Below are 22,527 nucleotides of genomic sequence, written 5' to 3'. Positions count from 1 at the left end.
TTGTTTCTCTTGACTGACTCGTGTCTGACTTTGGAGGCGCCCTGCAATTGGAGGTAGGAGGGAACTGGGGCTTGGAGTCCAAGCTTGCACTTAGAGCCAGGCCATGCTGCCCTCCTGACTGCAGTCTTGTTGGCCAGTGGCTTGTTCAGATGTAGCCTTGTGACAGTTTATGGCTGGTAACCCCTCTTCCTTCTCCTCTTCACCTTCCAGGGCTGGGGGCTGAGTACCACCCGTGAAGAGTAGTGTTCAAAGGTTTGGGCCTTTGGGGGGCACTGGGTCAGGGCAGGAGGCAGAATGAACCGGGTGTGAAGGACTCCTCCGCGTGGGGCTTGTGGGACATGGACCTAAGACGCCCTGTTGTGGTGAGGGAGACCCTGTAGCTGCTCTTCCTCAGATTCCGGGAGATGGGAGAGAAGGATTTCTACTGAATGAACTTGGACTTCACCCACCAATGGCAGGTGTGTGGGCTCCCAAACACTGCCTTTGTCCTCCATCTGAACCTTGGGCCCGGTGGACGGCATTGGGGTCCATATTTCTATACTTGGTTTAAAGTGCAGCCATGCAGAGAGAGGCGGAAAGTCAGGCTCAGGTCTACGCCGAGGAAATGCTTCTCCCCTGCAGTGTGGACTCAGCGTGGGCAGTCTGGGAACCTTCCAGAAAGAGGCTCAGTGGCCCCAGGTGGGGCAGGCAGAGGGTGGTTTCTGTGCCACCCCTGAACCATGGAGGAGGGTGAGCTCTGTCACATCTGAGTCCTCCACCCAGACTCCTAAGTTCACGTGAGGGACAGTAGGGAGGACTGGCCAGCAGTTCCAGGGCTGGGGGGAATTTGCAGTATGCTGGGCTCCTCGTGTGTGCTCACCTTTTCGGAGCACGTCTCTGTGCTGCCGTGGGGCTCGCAATGTCCCCAGGAACGGTGCTGGGACTGGACGAGGGGCGCAGCACTGTGGCTAGGACAGGCCAACGGGGCACCGCCCCGGGAGGAGCAGAGAAGCAGAGGTCAGCCTAACGGTGGAGTCCGCCCAACAGGAGGCCGGGTGTGGGTGAGGAGAGGAGTATGCAGAGCCCTCCAGTGTAGACCAGGGCTCTTTGGTGACGTGAGGAGCACTTTCAAAGTCTTAATGGTGGGAGACATCAGATCATCATAGCATGAAGGCTAAAAATGAATTGGGGAATTATGGCACCGTGTGACAGAGACTCTTTCTGGAAGTCACTGCGGAAGGATGGAGACATAGAGGGTAGTGTGGGAAAGCACCCCGAGCCCACTGAGCCGTGTGGATACAGGTTAGGCAGACAGACACGGGCGAAGTAGCACAAGAAGAAAAATTCCTGTGGGGAAGGTCAGAGAAGATGAGCTGGAGAACGGGACACAAACTGCACGAGGAGGCAGCGCACAAGCTGACGTGTTCTCTGATTGGCTGTGTGGGTGAAGGGAAGTTAGAGACAGGATAGAATTTAGACATGGAGTCGATGTCAAAATGATGAAAATGCAGTTTTTACCTTCTACATATGTTTAAGAAAAAGAAGTCAGTAATTGGGTGAAAAGGGATAGATGAAAGAAAAATGTTTAGCCCTGGCCCGTGTGCCTCAGCGGTAGAGCATTGGCCCGCAGACCAATGAGTTTCAGGTTTGATTCCAATCAAGGGCAGGTACCTGGGTTGCAGCTCGTCCCTGGCCCTGGTTGGGTTCTGCAGGAGGCGACCAGTAAATGTGTCTCTCTCATGTTAATGTTTCTCTCTCTCTCTCTCTCTCTCTCTCTCTCTCTGTCTCTCTCTCTCTCACCCTCCCTCTGTCTGTCTTCCTCCCTCCCTCCCTATCTGAAGATAAATAGAAAAATGTCCTTGGGTGAGGATTAAGAAAAAAGATCAAATAGTTGATGACAGAGCAACCACAATAAGTTATATCACTAGTTCAGAGATAGGTTATCGGATGGAATCATTGTCTTAATGCAGAAAAAGACACACTCGAAACATAAGACCCCCGGAAAGTTTATCAGAAAAGATGGTAGAGAGTTCGGTGCAGTCGCCCGCCCTCTGCCCCAGCCCCGGCCAGCAGACACAGAGAGAATGTTCTACACCGTCACCAGGAAGCGAACCTGAAAGGACTGAAGAGTGCTTTTGTCACGTGACGGGTGAGACCTGGACGGTAAGCAATGGTCCTAAACTTGGGGGTGATGAAGACCTGGTGCTTGAAAAGGAGAGTCAGGCATCTTTTGAAACATCAAACAGAAAAGCAGCAAAGAGGAACTTCCTGAGCCTCCAACCAAACATTCACCGCCTGCTGAACAGCCCGCACACAAGGAGGCTCCGGACTGACCTGGAGAAGCTTCCGAAACCGCTGAAGAAGCAGTTACTCTTGCTCTCTGGGGTCCCCGTGGGAGAGTGCCGAGGCGGTTTCTGAACTCTTGCAGTTCACAGGTTCTGTTGGACTGGATGATGAAAACTGGGTACCACACCTCCCTGCACAGCCTTCTGCTTCCTGTCCTGGAAGGCCCCCTGGAGTGGTGGGAGGCGGGCCGCCGCAGGACATCGGGTGACTGTGGACACTGCACTCGGCGCGGAAGAAACAGAGCCAGCAGCCAGCAACGGGAACTGCCTGTTCTCATAGAATCGTGACCTCGCAGGGACTGAGGGGCCACATGAGCAGCACGCTCTACCTGGAGCTCCAGGCGGCGGACACTTTAGCGTTGATACCCACGGGAGTCCACGGGCACAAAGGCCTGGGAGCGGAGGGCTCTCTCCACAGAGCTTCTGAAACGTGCCATTTTGTAATGTACCAAACGAGAACTAGGGGAAAATGTACACAATAAGGCACTCCGTTTATTTTTTATCCTAGCTGATACCATTTATCAGGATGTTGAATTTTTCTTTTACCAAAAATAACTTTCTTTTTCTTTTTCTTTTTTTTTTATCCTCACTCGAGGACATTCCTCCATTTTTTGCTCAGGTAGAGTGGGAGGGAGAGAGAGGAACAGAGAGAGAGAGAGAAACATCGATGTGAAAGGGACACATCGAGTGGCTGCCACCCGCACAACCGACCAGGGCCGGGGACAAACTGCAACCGAAGTACGTGCCCTTAGCGGGAACCGAACCCGGGTCTCTCAGGACCGCAGGCCGACGCTCTAACCGCTGAGCCAAACTGGCCAAGGCTACACTGTTAATTTTTGACACATTGACTTTAAGGCAAAAATCACGAATAGGCACAAATGACTTGATGTTCAATTCACCAGGAAAAAAATCTTTTTTTATTTTAATGTTTAAACTGATATTTATTGTTCAATGTATGACAGATGTCCCCCTTTCTCCCCCATTGGCCCCCTCCTCCTCAATCCCACCCCCCTCCTTCGTTCCCCAGACTATTGTTTGCCCCTTGGTTATGCACATGCCCATAGAAGTTCTTTGGTTTATCTCTACCCTTGGAAAGAAACTTTTTCTAACTGAAAACATTTGTATGTAATAGAAGTCCTTCAAATGCATGAAGTAGAAAGTGTTACCCCTGCAGGGAGAGACTGGTCCTCCAGAAAGAGCAGAATCCCGAGACACTTCCCTCCAGGTAACAGGCCCCGGGGCAAAGCAAGGCTCAGGGAGAACACGCTCGGTGGCTGAGGGAGCCCCCGGCCGCTGTGCCCGCTCCCAGCAGCAAGAACAGGCTCTCCTCTCCGACATGGCGCCAGCATAGACTTTTCTCCGTGCTGCAAGTTGAACAGTTACCAAGATTCAGAAAACCAAAAGAACCCCAATAATTTAAGGATAAAGCTAAAGCAACATCCAGGGGAAAACCCGTAACCACTTCTAGACGTAAATGCTTTAAACAGAATCAGCCTTAAAAATGGTAGAGATCAGTAAAGAGAAAGTTAGGAAGTGGTAGAAATGAATGAACTAAAACTCAAGGACACGCTGACAGAAGCCAGAGCTGGACTCACTCCTCAGGAGACACCCCGGAGGATCTTCGTCCCCACGAACACCAGAGGCAGGAATCACCTGACTGGAGCAGGGCTGTTTTTATTTTTTATTTCTTATTTTTACGTTTGTTGTTAATCTTCACCCAAGGATTTTTTCCCATTGATTTTTACATCTTTTTTTTTTTTTTTAATCCTCTCCTGAGGACATTTTTCCATTTTTTGTTCAGATAGAGTGGGAGGGAGAGAGAGGAAGAGAGAGAGAGAGAGAAACATCGATGTGAAAGGGACACATCGAGTGGCTGCCACCCGCACGACCAACCAGGGCCGGGGACAAACTGCAACCGAGGTACGTGCCCTTAGCGGGAATCGAACCTGGGTCTCTCGGGACCGCAGGCCGACACTCTAACCGCTGAGCCAAACCGGCCAGGGCCCCATTGATTTTTAGATAGAGTGGAAGGGAGGCAGCGAGAAGGACAGAGAGAGAGAGAGAGAGACATTGAAGTGAGAGAGATACATTGATTGGTTGCTTCCTGCACGACCCAACCAAGGCCAGGATCGAACCTGCAACCCTTCCATCTGAGGGCCAGTGCTCCAACCTCTGAGCCAACTGGCCAGGGCCAGGGCCGTTTTAAAAGAACAGAACACACAGAATGAGCTGGATCCTGGAAACCAACACAGCGGAAGGCATACCAGACGTGTGTGCTGCTGTCCCCATTGATATGTTTCTTTACCAACCCTATGGACACTCTTCGCAGTATCATTTTGCAGCCCTCCAACCAAAGGCTGGGTTTATTCTCCTGACCTTGACTTTGAGCCTCATCATGTGACTTGCTGTGGGCAATGAGCTGTTAGCAGATGTGACCCAACAAAGCCTGACAGCTTGTGGGGCTGGGATGGCCTTCATATGCCTCTAGCGCCGTCCTGAGAAGGCCATGCTCACTCAGCGACTGGTAGCAGGAGGAGGAGGAGGCCCACATGTAGCAGAACCATCCCAGGTGACCCAAGACCCGTGGTGACAAGCAGATGTGCCAAGCTGAACCCAGCCTCCCCACAGACATGTGGATGACAATGACTGATGCTTGCCCTCGGGGACTTGAGGCAGCTGGGTGGGCCACCGGAGCTAATGACAATGTGCAGCCACCAAGAGGAAGAGAGAGATGGACAGACATGGCATTTCAAGGTCTAGGAGCTAACGGTTTTCCAAATCGAGTCCCGATATCAACCCACAGACTCAAGAGAGTCTGAAGAAACTGAAGCAGGTGGAAAAAGTGACACCCAGGCACATTGTCGTCAGCCTGTTGAACACCAAAGATGAAGCGAAAACCTTCAAGGCCTCCAGAGAGAACAGTCACAATACTAAAGGGGCAACAAGAAGACTGATAAGCAAGATCCAAAGAGGGAAAATAAGCCACGAGAGACCCAAGACAATGGAAAAATAATGCCACGCCCCTGGAAGAAAATAACTACTCACTTAGGACTTTATACAAAAACAAAAATATCCTTCGAGATGCCAAGGCAAAGACAGACACACACAAACAGAATCTCAGGGACGATAACAATTTGGACGAACCAGAAAAATACAGGAAGCAGAAGAACAAGGATCTCAGACCCAAGCAAGGAAATGCCAAGAAAAGCAAAGTGAGGGACGAGTAAGCGTAGTCCCTGGGCGCAGGTAGCAACGGTGGAAACGAGGGTCACGAGGCCTCGGGTGTTACACACTGAATTCAGCCATCTCAGGGCATCTCCAGGACGACGTACCTGTGAGGACTCACCTGCCACAGCAGTAGCACAGGTGGTGGCAGAGAGGAGGAGGAGTTTGAGTGCGGAAGAGGTAAGTGTTTCGACGTGGAAGTGCACAGGCAGGAATGTTCCAGACGACCTAATTAATCGGTGGACAGGGAAACAAACTTCGTACATCTCTCTGGGAAGGTTCTTTCCCCTCTGACATTTGTCCAGCCCGGCTGGTGTGGCTCAGTGGACTGGGAGGACACCGGTTCAGGTCCTGGGAGGGCACTTATCCGGGTTTCAAGCTGGATCCCCAGGAGGGCGCGTGCAGAAGGCAGCTGATCAATGTTTCTCTCTCTCCTTAAAAAAAATCAATGGAAACATTTTAAAAAATAAATACACAGCCCATGCTTGGCCCCCAGGCCCCATGACCGCACATGGCGCGGCGCCAGGGCTGGCCCAGCCCCGCACTGGGCAACACTAGGCGGGTGCGTCGAGGGCTGGACTTCGCACGTGCGCCTGGACTTCGGCGTCGAGAAGCTCCGAGGACCTGGTGTCTCCAGGGCTGCAGCTGACCAAAGAGGAGCCTCTGGGACCTGGGCTCCAAGCGCCGGGACTTCTGGGATTTGAGGTGTCCTGGGCGGGGCCTCCCGAGGGCCCGGGTCACTCCCAGCATGCTTCGCACAGCTTTTTGACCGTTAGCTTCTCTTTGAAGGTTGAGCCAGCAAGGAAGTTTCCAGAAGGTCGGGGCGCTTTGGGGCTCGGGGAGGGAGGTGCGGGCGCTTTGGGGCTCGACGAGGGAGGTTCCAGAAGGTCGGGGCGCTTTGGGGGCTCGACGAGGGAGGTTCCAGAAGGTCGGGGCGCTTTGGGGGCTCGACGAGGGAGGTTCCAGAAGGTCGGGGCGCTTTGGGGGCTCGACGAGGGAGGTTCCAGAAGGTCGGGCGCTTTGGGGGCTCGACGAGGGAGGTTCCAGAAGGTCGGGGCGCTTTGGGGGCTCGGGGAGGGAGGTTCCAGAAGGTCGGGGCGCTTTGGGGGCTCAAAGAGGAAGGTTCCAGAAGGTCGGGCGCTTTGGGGGCTCGGGGAGGGAGGTTCCAGAAGCCCTGGGCGGTTGGGTGCCCCCAGCCGGCTCAGACCTCAGCCTCGGGTCTGGGGGCGGCCCTGCACCTGGCAGCGTGGCCCAGCGCCTTCAGCAGGAGGTGCCCCAGCCTCTGATGCCCCCCACGCCCCCGGATCCTGGGGCCCCGCACCCACAAGGCCTCCTCTCCTCATGCTCCTGTTGCCCTGCGTCCTGGGGCGCCTCACCCACAGGCTCCAGCTCCTGCCCACGATGCTGCTGCTCGGCGCCTGGCTCCTGGCCGCGGGGCTGACCCTGGTGGAAGCGGACAGCCCTGCGAAGGCGTGTACGTGCGGGCGCCCCGCGGCGGGGACTCACCGGGACCTGAGTCTTTGGGGCGCTGGGGGGAGCTCCACCCCACCCGCCTGCAGCTCTGCTGTCCTTCAGGGGGGCATTCGGAGAGGGTCCCCAGCAAGGAGAGGCGGAGCGAGCGGCCCCGCCCCCCGCAGCTGCACACCTGGAGGCTGGGGGTGCGGCTGTGGGGGCGGGAGGGCTGGGGGCGGGGGCGGGTGCTGGGCTCCTTGGGCCACACCCGCAGAGCTTAGGGCCCGGCTGCGGGCCGTCACCGGCAGCCGTGTCTGGGGACAGATGGAGCTCCTGGTCCCTTGGCTTCGGCCAGGGAGCCGGTCCCGCCCAGACTCCATCCCAGGGAGGGCTGCCCCGCGAGCCTCCGGACGGCCTGGGGCCGGGGTGGACGTGCCTGGCGAGCAGGGCCCGACGCTCGTTCCCCCAGGGACCTACGACGTGAAATGCTACGAGTGCACGATCATCAACAGCTTCCGCTGCACCAACCTGAGGGTCTGCAAGTATGAGACCAGGCGCTGCTTCACGCTCTCCGTGCGTAAGTGGCCGCGTGTCCTCCTCACAGCCTGAGCGAGGGCCCCCCGCGTCCAGAGGCGGGGCCGACCTGGGCTCGCTGCGCAGCGGGCGGCTCAGCCCCGCGTCCCGTCCGGTCCCGTCCCGTCCGAGGCTCAGCCCCGAGGGCGCAGCGAGCTGAGCTGCAGAGCCCTGTGCCCGGCCTGCGCTGGCCGTGGGCACGTGTGCGGCGGCAGGGGGCGCTAAGGTTTCCAGGGCTCATTCTTCGTTGGTGAATCAAACATAGGACCCTGGGCCTGGGCTGGTGTGGCTCGGTTGGTCGGAGCGTCCTCCTGTGCACCAAAAGGTCGCAGCTTCCCTTGCGGGTCAGGGCACTACCTGGACTGCTGTCGGATCCCTGGTCATCCCTGGCCGGGGGCCTAAGGGAGGCCGACAGAAAAGTGGTTCTTTCTCTCTCTTTCTTTCTCCTTCTCTAAAATGTATTTGAAAAAAAACAAAACTATCCTTGGGTGAGGATGAAAAACTTGACAGATAGATATAATATAAAATACTAAAATTTAAAGGGAAAGGAGAGAAATAAACAGGAGACCCACATGGTCATTTTTGGAAACCAAGCAAGACATCCAAAGCAAAGGAACCTAGGGTGCGGGCTCTTTGTCTAGTCTGGTGGCTGGCATTGTGTTGCTTGGAGACCACCCCCTGAGAAGCGAGAGCCTCTTTGAAGGGGACTCTGGGCCGTGGAAGACGAGGGGACCTCAGCTGTCAGGGCCCCACTGGTGCCTGTGGGAGCCGTGGACGAGGTGTGTGTTGCCATGTTGGGATCACTGCTTGCGAAGAGAGCTGGGAGCACATTCCCCAGAGTCTCATCCCGGTAGGGCTCTGGGTTCTAAGTGGCCAAGAGAGAACTTGTGTGAACTTTGCAAGGCAGAGGCCGAGCAGAAGCCGAGACCCTTGAAGGTTATGGTGGTTTGACCCAGTGATGGGCCCCAACCTGTCCTCACTCTTATCCTGCTTCAGTCCATCCCATCATCTCCATTGCTGGGCTTTCCCCCTAAAAGCAGAGGAAACCCCAGCAGGTGCTTGGCTGCTGGTCCGCATAGGCAACAGGTGCTCTGAGGGCGCATGAGACGTGTCTGCGAGAGCTGGGACCGGAGGACAGAGGTGCGTGGCTTTGCGACTGTCCCGCAGAGCTGCCCCTCCACCCACTCCGCTCTGAGTGATCTTGCTCCAGACTGGCCTCTGATCACCAGCCTCCCGTGACTCACTCCTTCCATTTCTCAGCTCCTCCCACTGTGTCCAATCATATTTCCATAGAGCTCCAGAGGCTGTCTTCCCGAGTGACCCCGATGCACCTGGGACGAAGAACTCTTTGTTGTTTGTTTTTTCCTCACCCGACGACATGAGAGAGAGGAACACTGATGTTAGAGAGACGCATCGAGTGGTCACCACCCACATGACCCCAATTGGGGCTGGGGACAAACTGCAAAGGAGGTACGTGCCCTTAGCGGGAACCGAACCCAGGACTCTCCGGTCCTCGGGCTGACGCTCTGACCGCTGAGCCAAACCGGCCAGGGCTGGGACAAAGAATGTGTAAGAGCCTTTTGAGAGACTTAAGAGTGTAGAGCGCTGGCACATTTTCCTCTCCAGGAGCTTTGCTGATTCCTGGGCTGAGCAGGGTAGTAAGCAAACAATTTCTATGGAAAAATTTGAATGTCAGAGACGGAGCGTCCACCCGCACTTACAACGAATGGGGCATTGGTGGTCAGACAAACACACGGTCTGTGGGACAGGTCAGAGAACCCTGAAACAGCCCCGCCCCAATACGCCCAAGTGATTTTTGGCCAAGATGCAAAAAGGATTAGCTTTTCAACACCCACAGGCAAAGTGAGCCTCGACCGAAACCTCAAACCTCACAACGATTCACTCAGCTGGACCATACACTTACACGTAAATGGTAAAACTCTTAGATAAAGAAGATGCATAGGAGGGAATCTTTGGCATCTAAGTCTGGGCAAAAAGTTCAACTTGCTGACAGAACGTGACCAATGATAAGAACATTGGTACTTTAGAATTCCACCAATTATAAGTAATTTTCTGTTCAGAGGATGCAAAGACTCGTTGCAGACTTGGAGAAAATGCACGTAAACTGCACATCCAGTGAAGAGCTGGTGTCAAGTCCACACAGAACTCAGCGTTCAGGGTAACAGTGCAGACAGTCTCGTTGGAAGACGGCACGGACAGGAAGAGATACTGAACTGAGCAGGATCACCTGTGTGAAAACACCTTCACCCGCCAGGGAAAAGCAGATTAAAGCCCAGTCAGATGTGGCTACTGAGAGGGGTCGAATGGAGACCAGTGCCCACACCAAATGCTGCCAGGTGCCCCTTCACCGCCCGGATTGGGGACAGGGTGCAGCCTTGCGGAGAACACGGCGACAGATTCTTTAAAACTAAACATGCAACTACCATACTCCCCAAAATTGCACCTCTGGGTGATTCCCTAAGAAATTAAAACCTAACTCCAGCCCTGGCCAGTTTCTCTCAGTGGTTAGAGCGTCGGACCGAAGGGTCTCAGCTTGGATTTCTGGTCAAGGGCTCGTACCTGGGTTGCAGGTTTGATCCCCAGCCCGGGGACCATGCAGGACCATGCAGGAGGCAACTAGTTGATATGTGTCTCTCACATTGATGTTTCTCTCTCTCTGTCTCTCTGCCCCTCCCTCCCTTCCACTCCGACTGAAAAATCAATGGAAAAATATCCTCCGGTGAGGATTAACAAAAATAATAATAAAAATGAATAAAACTAAGTCCACATAAAAACACGGAAATAGCATCCCAGATGTCCCTCAATGGGGACAAACCAGGTACATACACACCATGAGATATCGCTCGTCAGCACAGAGGAGCAAAATACCAGTACACGCTCCAACTTGAAGGAACATCCAGGGAATTTTGCTGAGTGGAAAGGCAATCTCCAAAGGTTTCACACTGTCCGGTTCTTTCATATACTGTTCTAGAAAGGACACTCTGAAATGGACACCAAATCAGTTTGTGAGGTCAGCGTCAGAGAGCTTGGGTGTGAAAGAGGCTAGTGTGTCGGTAGAAAGCATGACTCAGTCTAGAATTCGAGCAAAGGCCCTGGCCCGTGTGGCTCCGCTGGTTGGAAGTCGTCCCACGAACCGAAAGCTTGCTGGTCCGATTCCCGGTCAGGGCGCGTGCCCAGGCTGTGGGCTCGATCAGGGGTTCTCCCTCTCTCCCTCTCTCTCTCTCTCACTCTCTCTCTCTCTCCCTCTCTCTCTCCCTTCTTCTCTCTCTGAAAATAAATAAAAATATATATATATATATATATATATATATATATGTCTTCAGAAAAAGAATTCTAGCCACGCAGTAACATTTGGGGTTTGGGTGTGGACATGCAGCTAGTTCCCGTGGGCTGGACACGTAGAAAGTGTGCGCGGCGATTTCACCTCCATCTTTCAGGCCTGAACCCCCGTGAGCTGATGGTGTTCAAGAACTGCACGGATAACTGCACCTTCGTCTACAAGGAGCACCAGCCCCCGCCGGCCACGATCAGCAGGTCCCTGAGGACCAACAGTTTCTACTGGATCAATTGCTGCGGGGGCATGACCTGCAACGACGGGGGACCCAGCAACGTGGAGCGCGACATCGTGCCCCCCGAGCCCATCGAGGAGGAGATAGAAAGCGCGGCGGTCCTGTGGAGCTCGGGACTGTTCCTGACCTTTGCCTCCACCCTGGTCGGCAGGACACTGACCTGACAACCCTTCACCTCGGCGTCGGTCCGTCACCCCTCCGGCCTCAGAGCAGGCTCACTCCCCTTTGCTGTCTCCTGAACCAGAGACACGGCCCCCCACCCCGTTGTGGAGTTACCCGTTTACGGCTTGTTGAAGAGAAAAATGAACGTTCCTGTTTGGGTGCCGCGTGCTCAGACCTCTCTGTGGTCTCCGTGTCTGATCTGTTTCTTCCTGTTTAACATCGCTTCACACAGCAACCAAAACCCTTGTTTCCCATCACAAGCAAATCAGTTACAGAGGAGAGTGCGCATCAGCCGAGAGAGGCCCAGCTGCTCACAGACCACGGGCCCTGAGGCCACCTCGGAGCACCCAGGAGTCCACATGTCTTAGCTCCTTTGCCAAGATAGGGAGGCCAGTGTGCCCCTCAGCTGTGCCCCCTTCGCGACGGACCTTGGGAGCACCGCCATGTGCAGGGCGTCCTGTGTGCCTACCAGCAGCGCCTGCCCCTCCCCCAGCAGAGAACCGCAGGGTGGGCTGCCCTCCCCGGCCCGCTCTGCACACCCACAGCTCCGGGTCAGGAGCCACCTCGGCTCTACACGACACAGGCTTTCCTGCCCAGGAGGCCCTGTAGGTCTGGGACAGGCCGGGGCAGGGCGGCACTGGGGTGATGGGGGCTTTGGTGCTGGGGTCCGCTGCCCGCAGTCCCTCTGGAAGAGAGACTGGCCACTGGCCCTAGCTTCCTTGGGGATCACTGCGGCCAACCGAAAGCTGACCCATGTCCACATCCCCGAGAGCCCCAAGAACAGACCAGGCGCCAGCAGGCTGTGGGTGGAGGGCACAGGCAGGGCGGTGGTAGGAGAGGCATCCGGAGAGGACTGTGTCCCTGCCCAAGGACAGCTGTGACACCCTTTGGGGTTGAGGTACATCATACGTCTCATCTGTCTGAAGGGGCCTTGGTGGAGTGTGACTCATCGCCCCAGCTGAATAGTCTCCCAGAATGTTCTGGAGCAGGAGCAAGTAAAACAGGAGACGACACTGGGACGGTGGCCCTCCTGCGACCACCTGCACACGCCTTCCATCCTGCCCCCAGCCTGAGCCAAGACCCCCAGGCCCATCCCACATCCGGGTCAGGGCTGGTAGGCACAGCTCCGGGACCCTTTGATGAGGACTGTGGGAGGTCACAGAACCCCTGGCCTCAGTCTTCTCCTCTGAAAATGGGAACAATGACAGCGAGCTGGTCTCCATGGAATGCTGCCCCCGCCAGGGGTCGGCCCGCAGGGTGGGCTGCACCTGAGCCTGCTGGGAACAGTGCCAGGAGAGTAGGGAGCCCAGGACCACTTCCTGCTCCTCCCTGGGCCTGGTCCCCGAGGGCCCTCTTCAGGATGAGGAGGGCAGGACACCGAGCATAGGCCCTGGGAGCAGCTGTGTCTCATCTTTAGGCCTGAGGAGCAGCCCTCCTCTGGGAATTCACGGCTCCTTAGCAGCACCGGATAGACAGACAGGGCCCTGGCTGCCCCGGTGCCACCCCCAATTCTATCGTTGGATTCTCCCCACTGCCCCTTGGGCCTCAACGTCTTCCCTGGGAGGGACCCTGGCTGGCTCTGCGTCCAGGCCCTGCAGCCGGCGTGAGGTCTGGGAGCAACAACCAAACACACGTGGGTGAACGGAAGGGGTGATCAGTCCGCCCCACCCCCTGTTCTTGGTCCTGTGAAAAGGAGATAAAAATATCCAAGGCCCCTCTCTTCTCTTGATGAGATAAGGGGCCCATCCATCTTGCTCCCTTCACCTGGGGGGAGGACAGAGAGGCCTCTCAACCATCCCAGCCCGATTCAGCCCTTGTCCCGGCCGCACACCTGCCCTGGACACCCACCCAGCCTGCAGCAGGCCTCACGGAATTGCGGGATGAGGCGCCCATCCATTTCATTCATCTCCTTTTGGCTGGACACCTCCAGCCCTGACCCTTCCGGCCCTGACCCCTTCCTGGGGCATCCTGGCCTGGTCCAGGGACACTTCCTCCCATGACGTGATCAGTTGGCCAGTCAGGCCCCTGAGCGAGATAAAAGGTTGAGGAAGGGGGTGGAGGAAGCCCGGGCATGGCATTCCAGGCCAGAGCAGACGTGTGGATGGCGGGCGCCTGGCTGTCCCTGCGCTGGACTCGCACGCTGACCACAGGCGCTGCTCCGGCGCCCAAGGCAGTGCTGCCCTTCGAAGCCATCCCGCAGTGTCCCGGCAACAAGTGGCTGAGGGTGCTGCAGGTCTGGAGGGACGGCTCCGAGGATCTGCACCTGCAGATGCAACAGACCTTCCAGGAGTTGGGGCCCATTTTCAGGTGAAGCCCTCCCTGCCCGCCTCGCCGACACACCTGACGCTCTGTGCCCACTGGCCACCCAGTTCATGCCAGGTGCCCTGCCCTGCCCCGTCCAGTCGGGCGCTGGTGCTCTGCAGCTGGGGAAGGTGGGAGGGGCTGCGCAGTGGAGCGTCCGTGACCCCGACACAAGGTCAGAGCACCCCATGACCCGCTGCCGATTGACAATGCAGACGGACAGCAGGAGAGCCTCCAGTCAGGCGGCGGTAGGGACTGCCGGCTCAGACCCGTCAGGGAGAAGGAGAGGTCAGCAGGAGACGGTCGGATGTCATCTGCTGAGTGGGGCCCAGGGCGGCACGGCCCACAGTGGGGCTCTGACTGTCCCGCAGGTACGACGTGGGCGGGAGACCGATGGTGTGTGTGATGCTGCCCGAAGACGTGGAGAGGCTGAAGCGGGCGGAGGGCGTTCAACCCCGCCGGATGGTCCTGGAGCCCTGGCTGGCCCACCGACAGCATCGTGGGCACAAGTGCGGCGTGTTCTTGCTGTGAGGGCTCATCTGAATGAGGAGGCGGGGAACAGGCAGCCTGGGTGCAGGGAGGAGGCAGCACAGGGGAGACCCTCAGCAGGCCTGCCCTGAGCCCGCCTGGGTGCGTGGAGACAGTGTGACCGCAGGGCTGTGCCAGGGGCCAGGCTGCCGCCTCCGTGTGGGCCCCGGGGGTCCTGAGTGGGTTGCTCAGGTGGGGAGGGTCCGCATCAGACAGGGCAGGCAGCAGGTGGGTGGCACCTCCGCTCAGAAGCCAAGCTCTGGGGGTGCCTGTGTCCGCGTGTGTGAGTGTGTGCGGGTGCGGATGCCGTTACATGTATGTGAGCAGACATGTGTGCACATGCTGGCATGCTAGCCTGTGTGCTCACGTGTGTCTGCGTGCCATGTTTGTAGAGATCCCTACGTGTGTGCTTATGTGTGGTGTGTGCCTGCTGCCTGCGTGTACCCACACAAGTGTGCACGTCTGTGAGTGAGTGTTGTACATCTGAGTTCGTGTGCTTTCCACGTGTGCGTGTGGCCGATCTCAGCCCCTGTGGGAGGCTGGCCTCCGGAAAGAAGGTGTGCATGCTGGGATGTGACTGCGGCTGCAAATCTCCCTGCGTCCCCCACGGACACCCTCGGAGCGCCCAGGGGCCGGTCCCTGTGGGAGGTGTCGTGAGAGACACTGTGGTCTGTGTCTAGAGGAACTAGAGGCCCGCAGGGAGAGAAGGCGCCGCGGTTGGAGAGGCAGTGCTGTTAAGCGTGGGGACGCACGGGGGAGGAGGGTCACCCACTCTGGGCTGTGGTGTGAGCAGCGTGGGCGTTGCTTGACAGGAGGGCCAGCCTCCTCCTCCTCAGAGACAAGGCCTCCACACCCACGCAGGGCCTGGGTGGGGGTGTGAGCGGCACCAGCTAACTCGGTGACCCATGGGGCACATTTGGGCAGAGACCTGGCCTCAGCCCTGCTGTGGAGCTGAGCACCCTGGGCGCAGCCGCCAGGACCTCTATGGAAGGAAGCGTGTGGCAAGGGGGAAACATGGGCAGCCTGTTCACCAGGACCAGCACGCAGCTCCCTGCCCCCTGTCCCTTTGGGATGAGGAAGATGGGGTGCAGGGCTGGGAGCCTGCTGCTGACGCGGGGTGCCCTGAAGCTCCCTCTCTGTCTGCTGTGCAGAAACGGGCCCGCATGGCGCGTGGACCGACTGCGGCTCAACCCAGATGTGATGTCGCCACTGGCGGTGCAGAAGTACATGCCTATGGTGGACAGGGTGGCCAGGGATTTCGCCCAGGCCCTGAGGGCGAGGGTGCTGCGGAGCGCCCGGGGGGCCCTGACCGTGGACATCCAGCCCAGCATCTTCTACTACACCCTGGAAGGTGCGGGCCGGGCCCAGGCGGGCGGGGCCGGCAGGAGGCGGCCGGGCCCGGGGCTGCCACACGCTCAGCAGCCCACCCTCCCACAGCCAGCAACTTGGTCCTTTTTGGAGAGCGGCTGGGCCTCCTCAGCCAGAGCCCCAGCCCAGCCAGCCTGAACTTCATCCACGCGCTGGAGGTCATGCTGCGGTCCACCGTGCAGCTGATGTTCGTGCCCAGGGGCCTGTCGCGCTGGACGAGCGCCCAGGTGTGGAAGGAGCACTTCGCGGCCTGGGACTACATCTTCCAGTATGGTGAGGGCCGGGGCCAGCTGGGTGCAGAGGGTCACGGGCTCCGGCTTCTGCGCAGTCCCCGAGAGCTGGCGGCGAGGCAGGTGGGCCTGGGCTGACCCGAGGACCTGGCAGGAGAGCGAGGCAGGTGCCGAGGGCGGATGCGGAGGGCACCAAGAGGCAGTGGCTCCCAGCGCCAGGCCCAGGGCTCTGTCTCTGCCCACAGCCAACAACTCCATCCAGAAGATCTACCAGGAGCTGGCGCTCGGCCGCCCCCACCACTACAGCGGCATCATGGCGGAGCTGCTCCTGCATGCAGACCTGACCCTGGACGCCATCAAGGCCAGCGCCATCGACCTCACTGCGGGCAGCGTGGACACGGTGGCCAGCCCCGCCCTGCCCACAGAACATGGAGCCCACGTGACTCCGGCAGCGCCCTCCTGGGCCAAGGGTCCCCTGCATGCCCCTCCCAGTCCTTGCTGCTCAGACACCTAGTCTGGGATCTCAGCGTCAGAAGGCTCTGAGGGGAGGGCACGGGGAGCAGCCTTGAAGGGGAGGGTTTGCAGTCGCTGGTGGGAACCCGTGCTCCAGGCAGCCTGCAGAGCCCGAGGCCTGAGGACACACAGCATCGACCCCGTCACACCATCAGGGTCCTCAGCCAGGGGGGACGCCAGCACCCAGCTGCACAGGGGACCCTGCTAAGTGACAGGCTGGTGACAGGAAGGGCAGCACAGGGCTCCGGCTTGTGGAGGAGACTCATAGGCAACCCAGCCCGTGGCAGGGCGGGCCCCAGGGTGTGGAACGCAGCCCAACCCTCTGCCTCCAGCAGCCTCCTTCTGCCGGCTCTCAGGGCTGCTCCGGGCCTGGCACCTGAAATTCCAAGGCGCAGATTGGTGGCGAAAAGCTCCCCGAGCAGAGGCTGAGGTGCTGTCATGTGGCAAGAGCCAGGGGAAGGCATGTGCCTCTGGACGGCTCTAAGCAGGCTTCCTGGATGCGGGGACCTCCAGCTGAACCTGGAAGAACCAGGCAGAAGTCAGACAGGCCGTGAAGAGAGGCACAGAGTGCCGCAGGCCAGGGTGCAGCAGCAGGCAGCACGGGAAGGCATGAGGCCGAGTGGAGGGCAGCGGAGGGCAGAAGGTCAGGACCCCTGCAAGGCAGGGCCTCAGGTGCCAGGCCTGCACCCAAGGCTGCACTGAGCCAGCCACTGACGGGAGTGTCTGACTCTGACTTCTGTTCCCTGTGGGTCCCACATGTGCCCCAGGGCACAGCATAGACTGAGGCAAAGGGGGCAGCAGGCAGGTCATTGTCCCCCGTTGGGAGATGCCAGGGGCATGTTGCCATGGAGACGGGATGTAGGACATCAGCTGTCTGCCAGACCTCGGGCTGGGCTGGGGGAACCCGCCCCTGCACATGGAAACGACCCAGGGGGAGGAACTGGCTGGGGTCTGAGCTGCATCAGATGCCCCGGGGAGATAACCCACTGAGAGCAGATGGACCTGGGGCTCCAGACCCCATCCCGAGTAGATGGCAAGGGTGACCCTCCTGGAGCCCAGAGGAGGGTGAGAACAGGCCTGAAGTGGCAGGGCCTGGGTCTGCCCTGAGATTGGGGACACCCTCCCTGAGGGACTCAAGGAAAGCAGAGGGGGTGGGCTTTCACATCTTGAGGTCTCAGTCCCCTGGGCTCTGCCCTGCACTGGGCATGCGCATAGCGTGGGCCTGAGACATCCTCTCCTGGGGGTGGGCCCTGGGGGCTGAGGTGCATGGCTGTGCCGAGGTCTGAGCCCTGCGCCCATGGCTCCTGCAGACGGCCTACCCCTTGCTGATGACCCTCTTCGAGCTGGCGCGGAACCCCGAGGTGCAGCAGACCCTGCGTGAGGAGAGCCTCCTGGCGGACGCCGAGATCTCTGAGAATCCCCAGAGGGCAGCCACGGAGCTGCCCCTGCTGCGGGCCGCCCTCAAGGAGACCCTGAGGTCAGGAGCCCCAGCCGCCTGGGCACTGTCTGCAGAGCAGGGCGCCCCGGGGCGCACCCTGATCCTGGGAACGCGGGTGCGGTGCCCAAGGGTGCATCCCCCGCGCCTCTTCTTCCTGTCCCCGAAGGGACGGGGCCCCTCGCCCTCTGGATCTCACCTCAGCATGGTGGTGCCGTCCTCCACCGTGTCCTCCCAGCCCGGAGGCTGCTCCGGCGGGGCAGCCTCGGCCGAGCTCAGGAGGTGCACTGGCACAGCTTCCCGGTGCCAAGGGACCTGTGAAGGCTGGGAGCCTGCCCTTGGCTGCTGTGCCCTGGACTGGGGAGGTGAGGGGCTTTGTCCCAGCTGAGGACCCTGTTGGCTGCCCTGTCCACAGGCTCTACCCCGTGGGTATCTCTGTGGATCGACAGGTGAGCTCAGACATGGTCCTGCAGAACTACCACATCCCGGCTGGGGTGAGTGACGCCCCACAGCCCTTCCAGCAGACACCACGCCCGGGGGGGCTTCGCCCACAGGCCAGCTGACCCTGCCCCTCCCCACCTCCCCGCAGACACTGGTTACTGTGCAGCTCTACCCCCTGGGTCGAAACCCCTCTGTGTTCCCGCGGCCTGAGCTCTACCATCCACAGCGCTGGCTGAACAGAGGGTCCAACACCAGGTTCCCCCACTTGGCTTTTGGCTTCGGCCCGCGACAGTGCCTGGGGCGGCGCCTGGCGGAGACCGAGATGCTGCTTCTCCTGCACCACGTGAGGGGCCGGCGGGGTGCGGGAGGGCGGGGCGTCCGGGCAGCCGGCAAGGCGGAGGAGGCTGGGCCAGGACCACGGGTCTGGACAGTGGTGAGGGTCTGCAAGCAGTGCAGGTGGGTCAGCAGGAACCGCGCCTCTGTCCTAGGTGCTGAAACATTTTCAGGTGGACACCATCACGCAAGAGGATGTGAAGATGGTCTACCGGTTCATACTGATGCCCTCCACCATCCCGCTCCTCACCTTCCGGGCCATCAACTAGTCACATCACTGCACTAACCGCCGGCCATGCCACCCGCTCCCCTCTCCCGGAGCCCAGGCCATTCCTGTTCCTGCCCTGGGTCCCGCTTCCTGACCCTCAGCACTGTCCCGCCGGCACCTCGCACAAATGGAAGCGCCCGGACCCTCTGAGGTCAGGCGGTTGCAGGCGGTGCAGCTAGGCCGGGGCAGAGCTGGAGCAAAGTCTTGGTTGCAGGTCCTGATTATGTACCCAGCCCCACCAGTACTTTCTCCTACAAGGAGCAACATCTGAGGGCCTTGACCCCACCCCACCACCCCAGCACTGCTTCCAGGCTCCTCATATGTCCATCCGAGGGGCCTCTGACCCTGTCCCTTGCCTCCTGTCCAGTCTCATGTGCCCTCTGTATGCAGTCTCCCCTGTACAAGAGCTGACAACATGGGCACCCTGCTCATTGCCATTTCAAACGCCACAGTTCTGGTCCGCAATGTTCTTGCCTAGACGTGACCTTCAAGCTGGGTTGCTATTTGCCCACCTCCCTGTTCTCAGCCCAGGTGGTTTCTCCTGGCGCCACTGGTCCTCTGCGCCTGTGCGGCGTCTCCCAGCCAGGGCCTGGGTAGACAGGAGCCTTTACTAGAAGAATGGCTGCCAAGGGGCTGATTGGACATCAGGGCCAACGATGCCCACCTGAAAGCAGAAAGGATGGTGAGCCCCACCCCCTGGCATCAGGGTGACTACAGAGAAGCCCCTGGAAGAAGGGGTGTGGCCATCTCAGCCACATACAGCCACAGGCTCCCTTTAATAAAGCCTCTGTCTGAATTGCTGGCTTCCCCTCACACTGACTCTGAGGACTGGGGCCACCCTGACCTCATGGTGGAAGAGGGTTTGAACAGCTGGGAGCCGGCTGGGGTCTCCTAGCTGGCAGGTGTGAGTTGTCTGTCCCACACCATTTAGCGCCAGGTGACACCTCCATATAAAAACGGGTCCTAGCCCTGGCCGGTGTGGCTCCGCGGTTAGAGCGTCGGCCTGCGGTCCGGAGAGACCTGGGTTCGGTTCCCGCTAAGGGCACGTACTTCGGTTGCAGTTTGTCCCCGGCCCTGGTTGGTCGTGCGGGTGGCAGCCACTCGATGTGTCCCTTTCACATCGATGTTTCTCTCTCTCTTCCTCTCTCCCCCTCCCACTCTATCTGTACATAAAATGGAAAAATATCCTCGGGTGAGGATGAAAAAAAAAATAAAAACGGGTCCTAGCAGCCAGGCTGGGGTGGGGTCGCTCCACTCTCCCTCCCCACCCTCATGTCATCTGGTGGGACCAGCACTCTGGTCTCCCCAAGGTGGTCAAGGATCAGGGCCCACACTTCTGGCTGCTCAGCCCCCTTGGCACCGAGCCACTCCAATGGAACCCTGTCTGGCCCCCAACTCCCTTGATGAAAAGGGTCTGCACGTGCCTCGCCACTCCATAGCCACAGCGAAGAGGCCTGCTGCCAGGGCACGGTCCTCACCTTGCCCTGGTGGGCACTTGGGAAAGGGACTTGGGAAGTCATAGGGAAGAGAGGAGCTTCCAGACTTGGGTCACTGTAGGTTTGGGGGTTTGGTGGATGAGCAAAATATAACCTTGATGTACGCATTCTTGCCGCCTGGCCAGCCAAGGACCAAAACAGGCATGTGAATCGAAAACGTAGTGCATGAATCGGGTTCTGAGAGCCCCCTGAGAGTGACATTGGGCAACACGCCCAAGCGTGAATGTACTTGCCGTTTCTCCTATGTATCAACCCTGAAAAGAGGGAGAGACAGGAAGTATGCTGGGCTAGGCTGTATGGTCAGCAGAGATATGATCTCCAAGACTTAATTACCGAAAACACCAAATAAAGTGGGCTGCTTCCAGAGACTGGAGCATTTGCTCCCTTGCGATGCTCCCCCTCACCGCAAGCAGTGCCTTCGTGCAGTTCATTGCATCGTTCTACGAAATTTTTATGTTGGCACTTTGCCATTCCTTTGATTTCTTGATCAAACTGTTTTTTCAGTTCTTCCGTTCTAATGTCAACCATGGCTGCACAGTCCTGTGTTCACAATTCCTTTATGAACAACTCCACGTTCTCCCTCTCCCTATTTATTGCCACTGAGAAAAATGGGTCATTCATCAAAGTTATTTGTAACACCCTTCAATTCATAAAATGAGAAACTGAAAACGTGTGTCACTAACTTCTAAACTTTCTGGACTGAGGAGGTGGGTGGCATGTGATTTTGTTGAGGGTTCTGCACAGATATCACAAGTGCCTTGTCTTCGTCAGAGAGGCATCGATTCTGCTGGACTGTTACAGCTTCTTTCTTTTTTATTTTTATTTTCTAATGCTCACCCAAGGATATTTTTCTATTTATCTTCGGGTAGAGAGAGAGAGAGAGAAATACCGACATGAGAGGGACACATCGACTGGTTGCCTCCCGAAAGAGCCCAGCCAGGGCCAGGGACAAAACACAAGCGAGGTATGTCCGCCTGGCTGGACTCAAACCCAGGACTCATTGGTCTGCAGGCCGATGCTCTACCACTGAGCCGAACCAGCCAGGGTTGTTACAGCTTCTTTACAAGCAGCAAGTAAGTCTGCCGTGCCCTGTGTCTGGGGTGCTTGTTGAGCTGGGGAGAGTTGAAAGAATAAAAAGAAGTCTCAAATGTCAGGTTCATCTGGTAGCAAAAGACTTACAGGAGCAAAACCCTCATGTGCAATCTGTGCTGCCCAGTCAAACAGCAGCTCACCAGCGGGACTTCCCAGTTGGAAGTAATGCTTCAAATCTCCTTGTGGGAAACTGATTGTTCCATCATCCCCAGATGGTTTTGTAATAGCTACGGCTAACTTCTTCCATCCTTCTTGAGGATCAATAAAACTGGACAGCTTTCTAATTAGTCTGGCATTGAGGCAGCACACATATGTTAATGGTGTTATGGGTTTGTTCATTTTCTATTCCTGCCCAAGCATCAGGACCCGGGCTGGGCCGGACAGGACCCTCAACCCAATTGTTCTCAATTCACCACCTGGGATTGTTAGTCTGCCCAAGCACCTCCCACTTTAACCGTTCAAAGATGTCAATAAAAGTCACAGGCTGAAAGACTTTGCTAGCTAGGTAGCTAGTTAGCTAGCTAGTTATTTATTTATTTGTTTGTTTGTTTGTTTGTTTATTTATTTATTTTTGTTAGTCCTCACTAGAGCCCACGACCACTTCCTGCTCCTCCCTGGGCCTGGTCCCCGAGGGCCCTCTTCAGGATGAGGAGGGTAGGACAGTGAGCACAGGCCCTGGGAGCAGCTGTGTCTCATCTTTCAGCCTGAGGAGCAGCCCTCCTCTGGGTCTTCACTGCTCCTTAGCAGAACCGGATAGACAGACAGGGCCCTGGCTGCCCCGGTGCCACCCCCAATTCTATCGTTGGATTCTCCCCACTGCCCCATGGGACTGAACGTCTTCCCTGGGAGGGACCCTGGCTGGCTCTGTGTCCAAGCCCTGCAGCCGGCGTGAGGTCTGGGAGCAACAACCAAACACACGTGGGTGAACGGAAGGGGTGTCCAGCCCACCCCACCCCCTGTTCTTGGTCCTGTGAAAAGGAGATAAAAATATCCAAGGCCCCTCTCTTCTCTTGATGAGATAAGGGGCCCATCCATCTTGCTCCCTTCACCTGGGGGGAGGACAGAGAGGCCTCTCAACCATCCCAGCCTGATTCAGCCCTTGTCCCGACCGCACACCTGCCCTGGACACCCACCCAGCCTGCAGCAGGCCTCACGGAATTGCGGGATGAGGCGCCCATCCATTTCATTCATCTCCT

The 22,527-nt window shown here is 57.9% G+C and overlaps 2 protein-coding genes and 1 pseudogene across 3 annotated transcripts; all 3 read left to right on the top strand.

Annotated features, from left to right (window-relative positions):
• The first annotated feature begins 719 nt into the window (after positions 1-719).
• LOC118643260 lies at positions 720-2,604 on the top strand (annotated as a pseudogene).
• A 4,711-nt stretch (positions 2,605-7,315) lies between these two features.
• Positions 7,316-11,471, top strand: GML (glycosylphosphatidylinositol anchored molecule like). The gene is made up of 2 exons (XM_036281332.1): positions 7,316-7,578; positions 11,033-11,471. Exons 1-2 carry the CDS (start codon positions 7,326-7,328, stop codon positions 11,326-11,328), a joined length of 549 nt encoding a protein of 182 aa, XP_036137225.1. The 5' UTR covers positions 7,316-7,325; the 3' UTR covers positions 11,329-11,471.
• A 1,926-nt stretch (positions 11,472-13,397) lies between these two features.
• LOC118643316 (cytochrome P450 11B1, mitochondrial) lies at positions 13,398-18,744 on the top strand. Of its 2 annotated transcripts, XM_036281309.1 has the most exons (9): positions 13,398-13,633; positions 13,999-14,154; positions 15,307-15,506; positions 15,593-15,796; positions 15,999-16,153; positions 17,577-17,743; positions 18,117-18,195; positions 18,291-18,485; positions 18,631-18,744. In XM_036281309.1, the coding sequence occupies exons 1-9, from the start codon at positions 13,398-13,400 to the stop codon at positions 18,742-18,744; spliced, it is 1,506 nt and encodes a 501-aa protein (XP_036137202.1). The 2 variants fall into 2 exon arrangements, with proteins under 2 accessions (XP_036137202.1, XP_036137203.1); XM_036281310.1 differs by lacking the exon at positions 18,291-18,485.
• Positions 18,745-22,527: the final 3,783 nt, after the last annotated feature.

The sequence above is a fragment of the Molossus molossus genome, unplaced genomic scaffold (assembly GCF_014108415.1).
Source record: "Molossus molossus isolate mMolMol1 unplaced genomic scaffold, mMolMol1.p scaffold_m16_p_33, whole genome shotgun sequence".
Taxonomy (NCBI): domain Eukaryota; kingdom Metazoa; phylum Chordata; class Mammalia; order Chiroptera; family Molossidae; genus Molossus; species Molossus molossus.
Note: the sequence above shows the minus strand (reverse complement) of the source record. Positions and strands in the feature narration are given on the sequence as shown.

Coding starts and splice junctions, on each gene's coding strand:
- GML (XM_036281332.1), top strand. CDS start 7,326: ATGGAGCTCCTGGTCCCTTGGCTTCGGCCAGGGAGCCGGTCCCGCCCA. Junction 7,579..11,032: donor CTGCTTCACGCTCTCCGTGC/GTAAGTGGCCGC, acceptor TCCATCTTTCAG/GCCTGAACCCCCGTGAGCTG.
- LOC118643316 (XM_036281309.1), top strand. CDS start 13,398: ATGGCATTCCAGGCCAGAGCAGACGTGTGGATGGCGGGCGCCTGGCTG. Junction 15,507..15,592: donor CTTCTACTACACCCTGGAAG/GTGCGGGCCGGG, acceptor ACCCTCCCACAG/CCAGCAACTTGGTCCTTTTT. Junction 18,486..18,630: donor TGCTGCTTCTCCTGCACCAC/GTGAGGGGCCGG, acceptor CCTCTGTCCTAG/GTGCTGAAACATTTTCAGGT.